Raw genomic sequence first — 15,055 nt, forward strand, 5'->3', positions numbered from 1 at the left:
ATAATAAACTAGCAAATAAATATCTTAGCTCTTTTCAAGTATTAAAGATTGTAAAAATGTATAGATTAGCATATAAGCTTGAATTGCTAGCGAAATATAAGATTTATAATATCTTTTCAATTATAGCTCTGAAGAACTTTAATAAATAAGATGGAGAAGAGCTTGAGGCGCATTCTGATATCAATCTCGAGAAAGAAGCATATTGGAAGATAGAAGCTATTCTAGCATACTAAAAGCTATCTAGGAACTGCTAATTCCTCATATATTAAAAGAAATATAGCAGTAATAAGAATTTATAGGAATTATAAGTATTTATTAATAATGAACTATTAATCAAAGAATATAAAGCATGATTAAAGCAGTAATAATACAGCACAGAAGCTACTTAGTCTTTGATTGAAAAACTAAAAACTCTTATATAGCTTATTTATCTAAAGAGTTAGCAATGCCCCTACATTATAGCAATCAGTGCTAGTTATTTCTCATGCTATAAAAGCATATTTACTCACTCAGAGTTTTTAAAGAAGTTACTCTTCCTCTTCAAGAGCTGCTTCAGAAAGCTTGCAAGCTGCTTCAGCTAGCATCTCCAGAGCGCTAATACTGCATTAAAGCAGCAATATCAACTTCCTGCTTATAATAGAAGCAGAAGATGCGCTGATTACTAGTACAGAAGCAGCGCTTACAGAGCATACTAGCTGAAGAACATTCTGTAAATTCTTATTAATTAGCTTCTAATTAAAGAAGCAAGCATTGTTCAGAGCTAAATCCGCTTTATAAGAAAGCTATAATAGCTTATAAGCAGTGCAAAAGATAAGAAAGAGCAGAAGTAATACTACTTACAAGCTAGCAGAAGTGATTGCTGCAAGCATACTGAAAACAATAAGCATTAAAGCTTATAATAAATCAATATAAGAATTTGTAAAGCAAGGAAACTAATATATCTAATTAATTCTAATATTAAATTTTAAGCTTCTGAATGCAGCGATGCATACATTTCTAGCACCAGCTAACAGAAAGATATACTGCATCCGATCTCTCGGAAACCTTCTTCCTCTTAATAGCTTAGCAATATTAGCGCAGCGCTGTATATACGATATATATGAGTATTCACAGAGGCTGTAGAAGTGATAGAAGGCGGAGCCTTCGGAGCAGGAGTCTTGGAAGACTTAAGGGGGGGCGAGAGAAAGGGCGAGAGCGAGGGAGAAGCTTTCTTGCGCTTCTTGCTGGCGGGGGCCTTGCAGCTATCATGCTAACTGCTGCAGCAGCTACGAGAGGAAGAGGATGCAGAAGCAGCGGGAGCGCCTGAGAGCAGAGAGTAGCGAGGAGGGAGCACTGCATTAACAGCGCTGAAGAAAGCATTGCTAGCTTCCAAAGCCTCAGAGACAGTCTAACTCTTAGAGATCTCAGAGGCTAGCGCAGCCTTCCCAGATACGTTAATAGTAATAAAAGAAAATATCTGCAATAAATTAGCTTTTATACAATACTTTAGAGGATAAGGATATATATACTGTACTATTGCTGCTATTATTATTGTTATTGCTGCTGCTGCTGCTATAATAGCTGAGAAAAGGGAAAAACAGAAAGAGAGAAGAGTTTAAGCGCAAGAGCGAAATAAGGAATAACAATACCCTACTAGCGCATATACCTCAAGCAACCCTATTATCTGGCTCTAAAAGCTATTCCGAGATTACAGTAGCATAAACAACTATACTAAGCTGTACAGTCTTCGTAATTATGCTGCATCTGCACTGCGCTAGCGCTGAAGCAATCTTCACAACATCACATAACTTACTAGCAGAGAGAAACTTAGCTCTCTAAAGCAAGACATTCCAATAATAAGAATCAGCTAATAAGAGAATTATTGATAAATATGAAGAGATCTGTAAGTCTATGCGAGAGCAGCTTAAGCGCATAGTTTCTGAAAACAGGAATCTGGAAGAGGAAGGATTCTGTCAGAGCTTGTATGCATACAAAGGAAATAAATAGCCCTTACAACCTCTGGTAGCAATTCAGAGCTGCTGCAAGAGCTTCGCTCTGAAGTAGCGCTCTTGTACGATACTGCATAGCTATCAGACTATTATTATCCTATCTAGTTCAAGCTAATTGTATACATAAGAGAAAGAGGAATAACAGATTCAGCAGCGAAAAGAGAAGGAGGGAGATAGGTTCAGTAGTCCCTTTGAATGGAAGCGTTAATAGAGCAGCTTGGGAGCAGCTCACACCCCTTCACCTCACTTGTGTGCTCTTTTTACCCTGACATGATTCGAGAATCCTTATCTTATTATATTTCAATGTTTTGCAAGAGAATGCTAGTAAAGAGCTCTTCCAGCCCTATTTTATAAACAAGATGTTCAATCTATGTTATTTCCTTATTCTATCCAATGCTGAAGGGAAATCTTCCTTTTCAGACTTTCGTAAAGCTGTTGGGTTCGTTATTCACAAAAGATTCTAGCAGATTGCTGAATTGTTTGCTCTAGCTTAACTCTTCTGTTGCTTGAGAAGCGTTTTCAGTATCGTTTCAGTATTCATACCAATAACCAAGAGGATACTATCTCTTATTCATATCCCTGATTATAATGCTTAGCATAGATGATGAGGAATGATGAAGAGTATTATTGCTAAATTCTTTCTTTAATGCTTAAATGCTCTATTCAGTAATATTGAAGCAGTTCGAGTTGTTGCTGCTCGTTATTGCGCTAAGCATATATATTCGCTCTGCTATTGCTATCTGCCTGTAGCGCCTAGATTTCTAAGAGAATTATTCTAAGCTTTCCTTATTTGAAAGATGTATTAAGCAGTTATTATTATAGCAGAATATCCAGCTGAAACTTCTATAATTAATAGAGTCTAATACTTGCTCCGAGAAGATATTTTTGCTTAGTTGATTAGATTTCTATTGCTAAGTAATATTCATTTAGCATTCTTTCTGAATTAGTTGCTATTTATTCTTTTGGAATTGATAGCAGTTGCATACAATATATCCTTGTTTGTTACAATTATAGTAAGTAATACTATTCCTCTTGCTATACTGCTTATTAGCTGCATTAAGTTTTATGAAGCTAGCATGCATAGTACTGCTCTGAGCTATACTGCCTTATTAACTGCTATTTTTGTATTAGAATTTTTTGTTTATATTAGCTGAAAACTTTTAAGTTTAGCTTTCTCCTTTCTTAGATCTCTCTATTTATTATTTGTACAAATGATTATTAATACGGATTGCTTGATTGGAAAATGTTGCAAAGTTCTCTAGCTAATTCTGCTTAGAGATTTCATTCTTAATATCATTCTTGAATTCCTTATAATAGTGCTTTATAAGGTTCTTATCTTCCTATAGAAGTTGTATTAAGAGTTGCTTAAATCTAATTATATAAACTGAAGCTAATTTGGTTTATTTAAGGTTCAAGAGCTGCTAAGCTATAATGCATTCTTTATTAAAATTGCTGAAGATTTCCTTGAGAGCTTTCTCAAAGCTTGCAAAGAAGTTAAACCTATTCTTGATACTCTGAATACATGCATCAGAATTATTCTGATACTTCAAGTAGTTATGCAGAGAAGATTCATACTAGATAAAAGCATTCTTTTCAAGATAAGTTCCTGCAAGAATAGTTTTGTCAGGTGGAAAGGTTGCAAAGGCAATGTGGCGAGGTCTTTTCTCTCTTTCAGGAGCATACAACCAGAATAATATTGAGGCCTAAGGAGCTAAGTTCTGCTCAGCAGTGCTGACGTAGCTAGAAAGCCGCTTTATAGCTGCATATTGCTTAGTCATCCGTAATCCAGCTGGCTTAGCTGGCTCTGAGCCTTGCTGGCACAATCGGCCCTGACAGATTGTTCTCTCTTATCAGGCTTTATCCTCAAGGCCTTTGAGGCTTCCGAGCTTTTGTTGCTTCCAGGCTTCCGTTGCTCCCAAGCTTCCGTTGCTTCCAGGCTTTCGCTGCTTCCTAGCTGCTCCTATGCCTTCTCAATGCTTCAGGCTCTTAAGATCTCTCAGTGCTTCAGGCTTCTCAAAGCTTCTCAAGATCCCTCAGTGCCTCAGGTTTCTCAAAGCCTCTCAAGATCTCTTAGTGCCTCAGGCTTCTCAAGGCTTCTCAAGATCTCTCAGTGCCTCAGGCTTTTAGGCTACTCAAGGTCTCTCAAGGTCTCTCAGTGCCTCAGGCCTCTCAAGGCCTCTCAAGATCTCTCAGTGCCTCAGGCCTCTCAAAGCTTCTTAAGATCTCTCAGTGCCTCAGGCTTCTAAGCCACTCAAGGTCTCTCAGTGCCTCAGGCTTCTCAAAGCCTCTCAGAGTCTCAGGCTTCTCAAAGCTTCTCAAGATCTCTCAGTGCCTCAGGCCTCTCAAGGCTTCTCAATCATCTCCCTTCTTCTCTTCTAGCTTTATCCCTGAAGCTTGTGAAAAAAAAAATCTCTTTTTAATCACATTCCAAACATAAGTCTTCCGAATACAATATCCGTACTATATATGCTGCTCAGTTGCTACTTTCTTAGCATTTTATCTAAGCATTCTTCAGAACTTAAAGCTGTTTAATATAGATTGCAAGCTTTTCATTAGAAACTTAGTTTGCAGCTAAGAAGCTTAGTATTCAGAATAGCATCTTTATAGCTATAATGAATAATTATAGCTTTTCATTTTAAGAGTTGCTTTCTAGCAATTCTAAAATTATTACTATACTTTGCTTTATTGCTAAGTATAAAAGAGTAATTAGTTTGCAATCTAATACTTAAGCAACTTCAATTACTAAGTAGATATTCCGCTTCAGCTTTGCATTCTTACTCGAATAGCAAAAAGCATACTTTCGAAAACAGAAAATATTCAGATCTACTGCTTGCTTACTCTGCTTTTTCGCTTGAATAGCAAAGAATATACTTTCGAAAACAGAAGATACTCAGATCTACTATTTGCTTACTCTGCTCTCTTGCTCGAATAGCAAAGAATATACTCTCGAAAATAGAAGATACTCAGATCTACTGCTTGCTTACTCTGCTCCCTTGCTCGAATAGCAAAAGATATACTCTTGAAAACAGAAAATATTTAGATCTGCTGCTTGCTTACTCTACTCTCTTACTCAAATAGCAAAGAGCATACTTTATTCTAGCTTAGCAACTCGAATGCTCTGAATCTTTTCTAAATGCTTCTTATATACTGCTTGCATACTGCTTGCTTGCTATTTGCTTTAGCTTAGCAACTCGAATACTCTGAATCTCTTCTGAATACTTTTTATATGCTGCTTGCATACTGCTTGCTTGCTATTTGCTCTAGCTTAGCAACTCGAATACTTTGAATCTCTTCTGAATACTTCTTGCATACTGCTTGCATACTGCTTGCTCAATACTGCTTGCTCGCTATATTCAAGGCTCAAAAGCTCGAAAATTGAAAGCTTGAAGGTTAAAAGCTTGAAGATTCGAAAAGGATAGTAGTCTGATCGTTTGCTCTGCTTCTGCTCAGTATTAGCGCTGCTCCTAGGGAAAAAAAAAGATAGAAAGCCTTGCCGGATTGCCTCCTTTAAAAGAGCTAGGCTTCAAACTATCAGGTAGAAAGGTTGCAAAAGCAATGTAGCAAGGTCTTTTCTCTCTTTCAGGGGTATACAATCAGAATAACATTGAGGCTTAAGGAGCTAAGTTCTGCTCAGCAGTGCTGATATAGCTAGAAAGCCGCTTTATAGCCGCATATTGCTTAGTCATCCGTAATCCAGCTGGCTTAGCTGGCTCTGAGCCTTGCTGGCACAATCGGCCCTGACACTAAAGTTCTTCAATACGCTAAGTAAGAAAGCGAATCTAATTAATTAGATTCTTCTATATAAATTAATATAAGAACGAGAAAGGGATTTCTGAAACTATTGTATTCTGTATTATTCAAGAGAATAATACTAAATTATTCTTAAACAAGAGTTATTAAAATATAATAAATATACTATAATATCCGAAAATCTAAAGTATACAAAAGGTTTATGCTAATAAGAGCAGTATTAAAGTAGAATTTATTAAATACAGAATATAACTGTAATTTGTATAAGTGCTTGATTATTCGTTTTTGAAGCTATTTAAATGTATAATAAATGAATACTTAGATTGATAACTAAAGAGCTATATTCTGATAATCTATCTAGTGATAATGAATGTATTCTTATATATCCAGCTCTTCAGTATGGGTTGACAGAGTCGATATCGATTCCTTCGACTGGTTAACAGAGTTGATATCAACTTCTTCAACTGTGCAACCATTATAACCCTAACCCTGGTTATGTATCCTTTCCGTGGGCTAGTGTTGAATCTCTGGCGCCGAAGGGTCCGTTCTGGACGTCCTTGGTGCTGTGCCGCTTCCTTGTCGTGACCTGCATGCTGGATGAGTCATAACACTTCTCTAGCTCTCAAGTATCTTTCTGAATCTCCAGAATCCTCTGAACAAAATGCTTAAGCTCTGAGTAGCTTGGTACAAGCCCTAAGCTTTCCTGAACAAGAATCTATTCATCTAACTTCTTTTTCTGAGGAAAGAAGAGCTTTTGCTAATGTTAATGAACTGTTTGATGCGATTCTCTTCCTGCTAGGCGATAAAGAAGAGTAGTCCTCGGGATTCCGTATTCGCATGCAGCTCGTTTCTGAGATCAGCCTTTTTTAACAGCCTCGATGGCCTGGGCTATTTCAAACTCGGTATATAACTTCATTATTGTCGTATGAAGGCCCTGTAAAAAGGTGAAGTTATTCGGATAAGAATTGGTTAAGAAAAGGTTATAAAAGTAAAGGTGGTGAAAATGGCGGTGTGGCTGGCCAGGGGTGTCCACAAGGGGGGGGTGTTCACAAGGGGGTGCTTCGACTTATTGCAGGAGGATAACGAGGCTGTGAAGTGCTAGCAAACTAGCGTAATAAGCTCCTCAGAGGAGAGCATGCAGTTGTACTCCGTGATTGTGATGCACTTCATACAGACGAGGTGCTGCACAACTAGAGGAGAGTCGCGCTTAGTAGCCTCCAGATGAGCGCCTTTTGTCTTACGGGTAGGAGGCATCGTATCGGCGGCGAGTTGCGTGGTGATACAATAACAATTGATGGAGAGAGAGATGGACAGAAGGCAGGGACCGTGAAGGGTGTGCCTGATGATTAGACTGATGGTATCAAGACTAATTCTTGCTGAGTGCAGGAACAGAATTGAGAAGGCGATACGCTGGCTATGTAAGAGAGAGTGGCATGTGATCTGCTAGCGCTCCGAAGGCGCCTTGGCGGGAGCGCTACTCCTGATAGTATTCTTATATATTCAGCTCTTCAGTATGGCTTATCTGGCTTACTGATGATTCAGATAATTCAGCTTACTTGGCTTACTAATGATCCAAATAATCCATCCCTGTTATAATTCTAACTCTTGATTATGTAATTCTGGTTGATTAGCTATTATGATGTCTTAATGCTTAGTTCTTGTTGCTGGAGCCTGTTTCGTAATCTGCAAGCTGGGCGGGTTATAACAATACACTTGAATAGCTTCAAAGACGAATGATTAGTACTTGTACAGATTACTTAGTGATATTTCCGTATTCAGTGGATTCTATTTCAATACCGCTCTTGTTAGCATAAACCCTTTGTATACTTCAGATCTCCGGATTTTGCAGTGCGCTCATTACAAGTTTGCAGAAAAGAAAACGATCCGCTATCCCCTGCATTTGCTAGCGCCGAAAATTCTCTCATTCAAAAAAACTGTCCTCTATCTTGAGGACACTTTGACTTTAGGATAAGCGCTCTTAATTCAGCTGGTCTAAGAAGCGCATGGGCCACTGTGTGTGAGTCGGCTAAGTGAGTTGTGTAAGCTGGTATAGGAATCAGCAGCTCGCTTTTGCTAACTACGAACGCCATGGTTGTGTGAGTACGGGCTCCCTCAAGACTTTCATATGTTAAGATGATGAGAACTTGAAATTTAGAAATAATAGAGTTTCAAGGGAAGCAACCAGACTTCAAATTGAGATGAGACAGAAAGCTTAAAAATTGAGTTGAGAACAGTTTACAGAAAAAAAAAATTATCCTCTTATCCCTGTTTTTGCTAGCGCCAAAAAATTTCTTATCCAAAAAAACTGTTCTCTACCTTGAGGACACTTTGACTTTAGGATAGGGAGATCTACTTTGATATTTTTACGCAAACGCAGTCTGTTCTTATAAGATTCAGTAATATTGCTTAAATTATACTGTCTCCAGAGCTGGTATATCTTGAGTCATGCAAGAAATCTTGAATCTGTTCATTTTCACTTTATTATGTAAACGAGATCGACAAGGTTATTTCTCAGTCAGCTCGTCTATCAAAAAACTACATTACTTGACAATACTTCCAGCTATCGCCAGCATTGTCATTTATAGCCCTTCCCTGCTTCAATTCCGGATATTCTCGGCCAACGAACTCCTTGATATCCCAGAAATGGCCTGAATCAGGGCCTCCTTCGGGTCGCTTCCACTCAGAACGCGGGGGATACGGCGATTTGTCAAAGAGAAGTCGGAATGCATACCTCCTACTAAACGAGCTCGAGGGCCCGATATAACAAGGTTCGACAAAATTGCCTTTCTCGATCGTGATAGTATATTTCTTCGGTTGGAATGCATCGTCCGTAAGCCCACGCTCGTTGAGAACATAACCCCTTGCCCCAGGCTGTTTGTCGAGCGTTTCCGGGAGTCGCTTCATTAGGGTAACTGCCAGTTCAAGCTTCCCTAGAATCTGAGGCCCCCCCTTCGGATAGGCATCCTCGGCTGCCGTCTCATCTCCGCCACGCGCAGATATCTCGAGGCGCTTCCATTCAGTCGCCATAGCTATCCAGAAATGGCCATCTTCACAGCACCAAAGCTGTCAAGTCATCAGCAAACAAAGCAGATCGGGGGAAAGGGGCAGTGATCTTGTAAACAGGACAGCACACACCTCGCCGGTCCCATCATTGTTAAACTTGATCGATTTGCCCTCGCTGTGAAACACCCATTCGTTCTCCCCCGTGAGAATGGAGCAGAGTGCTTCATTCATGTCGGGAGGTTGGTGCTCGAGTATTCGAGGCTCGCGGATAGATCGTTGTCCTTCTTTCAAGTAACAAAGGAGCCTGAACTGTGCGCTACAATGAATCGGTACGGAAGAGTTCGGCGCAAATCTTGATGAAGTCAGGTCTGTTGGCAACGTGGCCTAAGTATTAAATAAAAGGCGGAAGCACACTGCGCTGCCACAAAAGTGGGGAGATGACGGGTCGACCCGAAGGAACCTTGTCCTGGGCTGAACATACAACTCTGGAGGACGTTTCTTCCCACGGGAATGCCTTGGTACCTAGAAAAGAACAGAACAGGTACTTTAACCTGTTGCGAGTTAATAATGTTTTCCTTTGTTAATGCATGTGTGAATAATGCTAGGAAGAACATGATTTTTAGTTGTCCTTTTACTTTAGACAGGCCGTGCAGTACCTTCTAATTATATCCGATCTCAGACTAGACCGGCACAGGATAATTCTGCCCTCAATCCTGGCCGCCGTAAGCTGACACATTTTATATGAAACAATATTTGATAAATATAATATTTGGGACTATTTTATTCAATTTAGTGTTGCACAGCCGTTTGCGAAATTGGGGTCCGCTACCAAATTATTGCAAATATTTAATTGTTGTGATGAGGCGATGTTTTATTAAAACCTATTTCGAGAGTGATGAGTTTCGAAGAAGAATGTAGAAGAGGCTTGTCTCGGTAGTAAAGAAAACGTTTCTTTTATAGGTCTGAACATTCGTAAGCAAAGGAGAGGCCTTGTGACTCGGCAGACCCCAATGAAGACTACACTTGCGAATATAATGAAATGCTTTCCTCCCAGCCCGTTTCACCCAGCAGCGAGCCGCCTCCGGAACAGGTCTCCGCTACTTTGGATAAGTATGATAGGTACTACGAAATACCGGAGCATTTTCCCCGAAGAGAACAAGCAAAGCAAAAATCCCCATCAAAGCAGACTATCTGTATGAAAATACAATGTAATAAATAGATTGATTCTACTGTACGTCGACACTGATGTCGCTTCCTGTGAATAGGAATAATGCACAACCTCCGGTGACTATGTCTGTTCGGATTCGACGCAGGTAGAAATTTGCAAGCAGACAGAACATTTAGTAAATAAAACAACAGACAAACTTGAACTCACAACAAAAATGAAAAGCCTGTGCTAAAAATATGCCAGGTTCCGCCACGTATAGTACTTGCGAGAGCATCGCCGACCCAGGCAAGATCCAAGTCTTTTCGATGTCCCAGAGTGGTAACCGTGAACGCTCCTAACTCTAGAATCCTCAGAAACACCGATTTTCTCTGTAAATTCGAACCCAGATATTATACTACTGAATTTCTGAAGGCGGCATCAATTCCTCACGCCTCGGATTCCACCGACTGTACGACCCCTTTCACGTTTGTCCAGCTGCTCCAGTCTATCTCACCCTTGTTAATGCTTGCATAGCTATCTGCCCCATTGTTACCTGCGCTTTGCTCGAACTTGACACACTCTGTCCTGATTCCAAGAGGGTTTTTGCCACCGACCAGAGCTTCCGGTATCAACATCTGTAGTTTCGTCTTTGGTTGATCGCCCATGTCAATCAGGCTGAACAAAATTGTATTGTCCGTAGTGAACCCCGTCCCCCCGATTTGTTTCAGGTACGTCGCTCTGCCAAATTCTTGTTCTACGGAACGCGTTGAGTCAGCAAAGAGACAGCAGCGATGTATAGGAGCGTTAATTCCAAGCCACGTACTCGTCCCCATCCACCATGCTGGGATACAGCCTTGCTCATCTGCTGAAGGGGTTTCGAAGTTCGCCGTAACCGTCTCGGGCACCCAAGCCTTGTTGGCGAGATTCCATTGGGTTGTGTCGGCATAGAGAGCGCAAACATATTTTCCCTGGGTTGGAAACCAGTCTCCGGCTATAGGACTCGTGTACACACCCGGTCCCAGCTGATTAGAGGAGGCGATATTTGGGTCCATCACGATTGTATCTCCATTTTTCTCGTATAGTGCGGCTAGGCCCTGGGCGATAGGTACTGATTGTCAGCTGAATAATGCACATCAGCAGTACTCGGCACCCCGAGCTACCAGCGCCTCTTATACAATAGCGGAATATTGTCACAAAAGCCAGTATTCCTATATAGACACTCTATCAAAGAAAGGTGAGAATTCATATGAACTCTCATTGGCTTACCGAGCTAATTACTCTGTACGCAATCAAAGTCTCTGAGGCTGCGACCGCAACAATCAAGTTCAAGGCCACCCAGAACTTCATGACCAGATACATCGTTCGGGTGCTGAGGATCAAAAAATAGGTGAAAGGAACATCAAAACTGGGACACAATGAGAGTAGCAAAAAGGAAAGAACGAAGAGTTAAACGATAATGTCCACTGCCCATACAAGTAGTAATATGTAAAGTGTGTTTGGTGCGAAGAAAAGGCAAATGCTTCAAGAACCAGTAGCCGAAATGGGAGTCCTCCAAAGAAGTATTGAGAATCGAATTTCCGAGCGTAAGAACTCTCCTATGGAAAGTTGGAGAACACGAAGACTTCCGCTGCTACAAATCCACAAACGCGTTGGGTCCTCGCTAGTACCAATCTTATTACTATGCTGTCAACAGCTTATTTTGGAAGCAAGTTTCAGTTTCTGATCTATTTATATAGTCCGCCCTGGGGTCCAAAGGCTCATTACGGTTCCCTATGCTTTAATTTCCGTGCTTCGCTCCAGTTGTAAAAGGAAGTCACTAGGCCGACAATTTGTCTTCAAGCTCAGCTAATATCAGGTCCCAGATCCTTGGTTATACTCATTGAGACCTGCTGATGGTAGGATTCTGATAATCCTCGGATCCGATGCTATTGGGGGCGGAATACGAAGATCATTCCTTAATGATAACAAGTGATCTGTATCCATCTATTGTTAAGGCTGCGAGCTCTCCAATTATCCCAGCTGGAGCTCACGGTAAGTACTCTTGCGCTGCAGAATTAAAATTGCGTCAGCTTGCTCCTGGCCTCCTTGGGGCCACAATATCAGCCTCGTCATTCAGAACGCAATGCTCTTTGTTTCAGCTATAATGGTCCCAAGTGGCTTCTTCTCCAAAAAGCCCTTCTTTTCATAAACCTGTTGCTATCTTAGCTGCTATCGCATTCCATTCTTTACATCCCGAACAGAGCGGTCGTTTCGGGTCAAATGCTCACCTTTGCTTTCATTTAAATCGTGCATTGTACACTCTTATGCAGTGAAGGCTGGGTCTTCTCCGTCCCTGAGTAAGGCCACTCTTCCCCGATACATTCGCTTCGACAGCTTGAAGTCATGGCTACCCACAAGCCCTGCTCATGGGCCTTGGCCATCTGTTGCTTGGTCAATATAGCAACAGCTGGCATAATCATAACGGGTTCATCTACACCACAATCGACAGGGAATTCCAGCACTGGCGTCTCGAATTCCACTTTTCTTTGGTCTACTTCTGGATCCTCAGTTCCACTGTCGTCGAACTCTTTAAGCTCTAGGAACACAACTTCGGCTCACGGCTCAACGACTTCACATGGAACATTCGGCCTGACTTCATCGGGCATGATTAATATCACGTCTCAAACGTCGTCGACTGTGCAAGTCTCATCTGGTGCCTCATCTGGTGCCTCATCTGGTGCCTCATCTGGTACCTCATCTGGTACCTCATCTGGTACCTCATCTGGTGCCTCATCTGGTACCTCATCTGGTGCCTCATCTGGTACCTCATCTGGTGCCTCATCTGGTACTTCATCTGCTTTGTCAAGTGCCCCATCGTCGGGCATAACCACTACCACATCTCAGAATTCGTCATCTACGCTGGCCTCATTTAGTATCTCATCTGACTTTTCATTTACTTCGTCGTCGGGCACGACCAATGGTACATCACAGACCTCGTCATCTTTGCTGGCCTCGAGCGGGTCCGCAACTACTTCCTCAGTCTCTTCCACAACTGTTTCCTCAGTCGCTTCCACAAATTCTGCCTCAAGTAGTACCTCGTCTGGTCCGATCGGCTCGACAGTTACCAAGAGTGGAGGAACCCCCGAGACGACGACTGACCCAGGCTCAAGCACCACGGCGCCTCCAGTCATCACCATCGACTGGAGTACAGTCAAAATCGATTCCACAACCGGAGTATCTACAGCAACCCATGATTCTCACGGGTGGCCTATCATCCCCGTGTTGAATTGCTGGTTTTGTCCCCCGGGTGGCGGCAGTGATGGAGGCATGTACGTATCTCGAGAGCCTTTGCCACGTGGTTGAAATTAAGTACTGGAGACTATAATCTCTGGCTTGTTCCTTTGAGGCTTTCGCAAACAACTGACTCTTTCTCCCTCCCCCGGTATAGTGTCATCCCCGGCGTAACAGGTCCTGGCATTCTTCCACCACCACCTGCTGATGTCGAATCTTCACTGCGATTCTCTACGAATATGCCGACTATCACATTGGACTCGCAGGGCGATCCTACATATTCCTCAGAGCCCACAAGCGACCCTACCACTAAACCTACCACGAGTGCCTCGTCTTCAAGCTCAGTGTCTTCGAGCTCAGCGTCTTGCACTGCATCATCTACAGTCACAAAATGCGTGACAGAAACCATATAGTATGTCCTGTCCGCTCTTGTATCCTATTGCATAAAATGGTGAGTATTGCTGACGGGTCCTACAAAAGCTCCACCATGATCCTTGCCAGTAGCATAAGCACCTCAACAACAGACTTCAGTTCCAGTGTATCAACAATTACGACCGAGAAATGCTCTACGGTTGTTGGCTGCAGTGTGACCGGCACAACGGCAACCACAACCTCGGCGATGGCGTCCACGACCGTAGAAGGTGGAAGTTGTCCTGTAAATGCATCGGCCAGTATCAGCTCGGTCTACGCCAGCGCATTTTCCGCCGCCGTGACTGTTGTCTCAGGGACAACAATCCCACTGGCATTCTACGCCGAAACTGCAACAGACGGGCTCACCATCGCGTCCTTCGGGTTTAACACGTCGTCAACTTCGGCGCCATCTTCTAGTTCTTCTTCCCCAACATCGTCTTCGGTCTCATCAGACCCCTCGACCTCCCCATCCTCCACAAAATCAACACCTTCTCCATCTACGAGCGGCGGGTCGGCTACGTCTACTGCGGGGACAACAGAGTCCAGCGGAAATTCATCCCCGACGTCAGCCTTGCCATCCTCCACTTCTACGACTTCGTCGGCAGCATCAGCGGCAGCAACTTGGGAGCTTACAGCTGTAAGAAATAACCACCGAGACAGGCCCAACACAATCCATATCCTCAGTACGCTAACAATTTATACACAGTATAACGCAAGCTGCGACCATCAGGACTCATCTGACTTCTCCTACGTAAGGCTATATCTGCTCACAGCATTAGGCTGCTATCTATAGCTGACAATTGTGGATTGCAGTATGCTTTACAAGGAACCGGAGCGCAAAGTACCGACGAAACCTGCCTCACGATCCAGAGCGACCTGCCGACGGGCCTGGACGGGGATACTTGCGGATTCTTCACGCAAGGCGGGTTCGACGGCCCGAACTCATGCTCCAGTGGGACATTCAGCCAACCGAAGTCGTTTACTATCCGGAATGGCTTCTGCACTATTTATCAGGGATCCCGCTGTACGGGAGATAGTAATGGTGCTGACTCTTACGATTATTCTGGTTGTACGAATATTGACGATGCGTTTTTGGATCTTGGGGGTTGGAACAGCATGCAATGTTTTGCTTACTCAAGTGCATAGATAGGACAAGAATCCACACTGCTAATTATTATATAGAAATCGGAAATCCAGCTCCGTTTTCCATTCTCGCGTTATTCTCGGTCGTGGCAGCAGACTCATTCTGGCGTCTATGCTCGGGCGCTTTGACTCAAGACCACTTCTGTCAGCAATCTAATCATCATGTTGAAGAGATTGGCCAAGAATTGGGTTTCTTGAACGAAGTTTGTGCATGAATGACATTTGCTCAAAGTAGAGCATACTTGTTGATCAATAATATTTGCCTGGGAGCATGAGCTGGGCCCCGGGGCCGCTAGATGTGGTTGTGTCACTATCAACTTCTCCTCGCCTGACATAAGGAATG

The 15,055-nt window shown here is 42.6% G+C and overlaps 3 protein-coding genes across 3 annotated transcripts; 2 read left to right on the forward strand and 1 right to left on the reverse strand.

Annotated features, from left to right (window-relative positions):
* Positions 1-8,273: 8,273 nt before the first annotated feature.
* On the reverse strand, positions 8,274-8,972 carry M406DRAFT_327763 (uncharacterized protein; the record flags this gene model as incomplete). The annotated part of the gene is made up of 2 exons (XM_040920251.1): positions 8,274-8,801; positions 8,874-8,972. 2 exons carry the CDS (start codon positions 8,970-8,972, stop codon positions 8,274-8,276), a joined length of 627 nt encoding a protein of 208 aa, XP_040777594.1.
* Positions 8,973-11,428: 2,456 nt separating this feature from the next.
* M406DRAFT_327764 (uncharacterized protein) lies at positions 11,429-12,800 on the forward strand (the record flags this gene model as incomplete). The annotated part of the gene is made up of 4 exons (XM_040920252.1): positions 11,429-11,471; positions 11,883-11,919; positions 12,198-12,224; positions 12,572-12,800. 4 exons carry the CDS (start codon positions 11,429-11,431, stop codon positions 12,798-12,800), a joined length of 336 nt encoding a protein of 111 aa, XP_040777595.1.
* An 845-nt stretch (positions 12,801-13,645) lies between these two features.
* M406DRAFT_327765 (uncharacterized protein) lies at positions 13,646-14,606 on the forward strand (the record flags this gene model as incomplete). The annotated part of the gene is made up of 3 exons (XM_040920253.1): positions 13,646-13,792; positions 13,987-14,206; positions 14,383-14,606. 3 exons carry the CDS (start codon positions 13,646-13,648, stop codon positions 14,604-14,606), a joined length of 591 nt encoding a protein of 196 aa, XP_040777596.1.
* Between the last annotated feature and the right edge of the window lie 449 nt (positions 14,607-15,055).

The sequence above is a fragment of the Cryphonectria parasitica genome (assembly GCF_011745365.1).
Source record: "Cryphonectria parasitica EP155 unplaced genomic scaffold M406scaffold_3, whole genome shotgun sequence".
Taxonomy (NCBI): domain Eukaryota; kingdom Fungi; phylum Ascomycota; class Sordariomycetes; order Diaporthales; family Cryphonectriaceae; genus Cryphonectria; species Cryphonectria parasitica.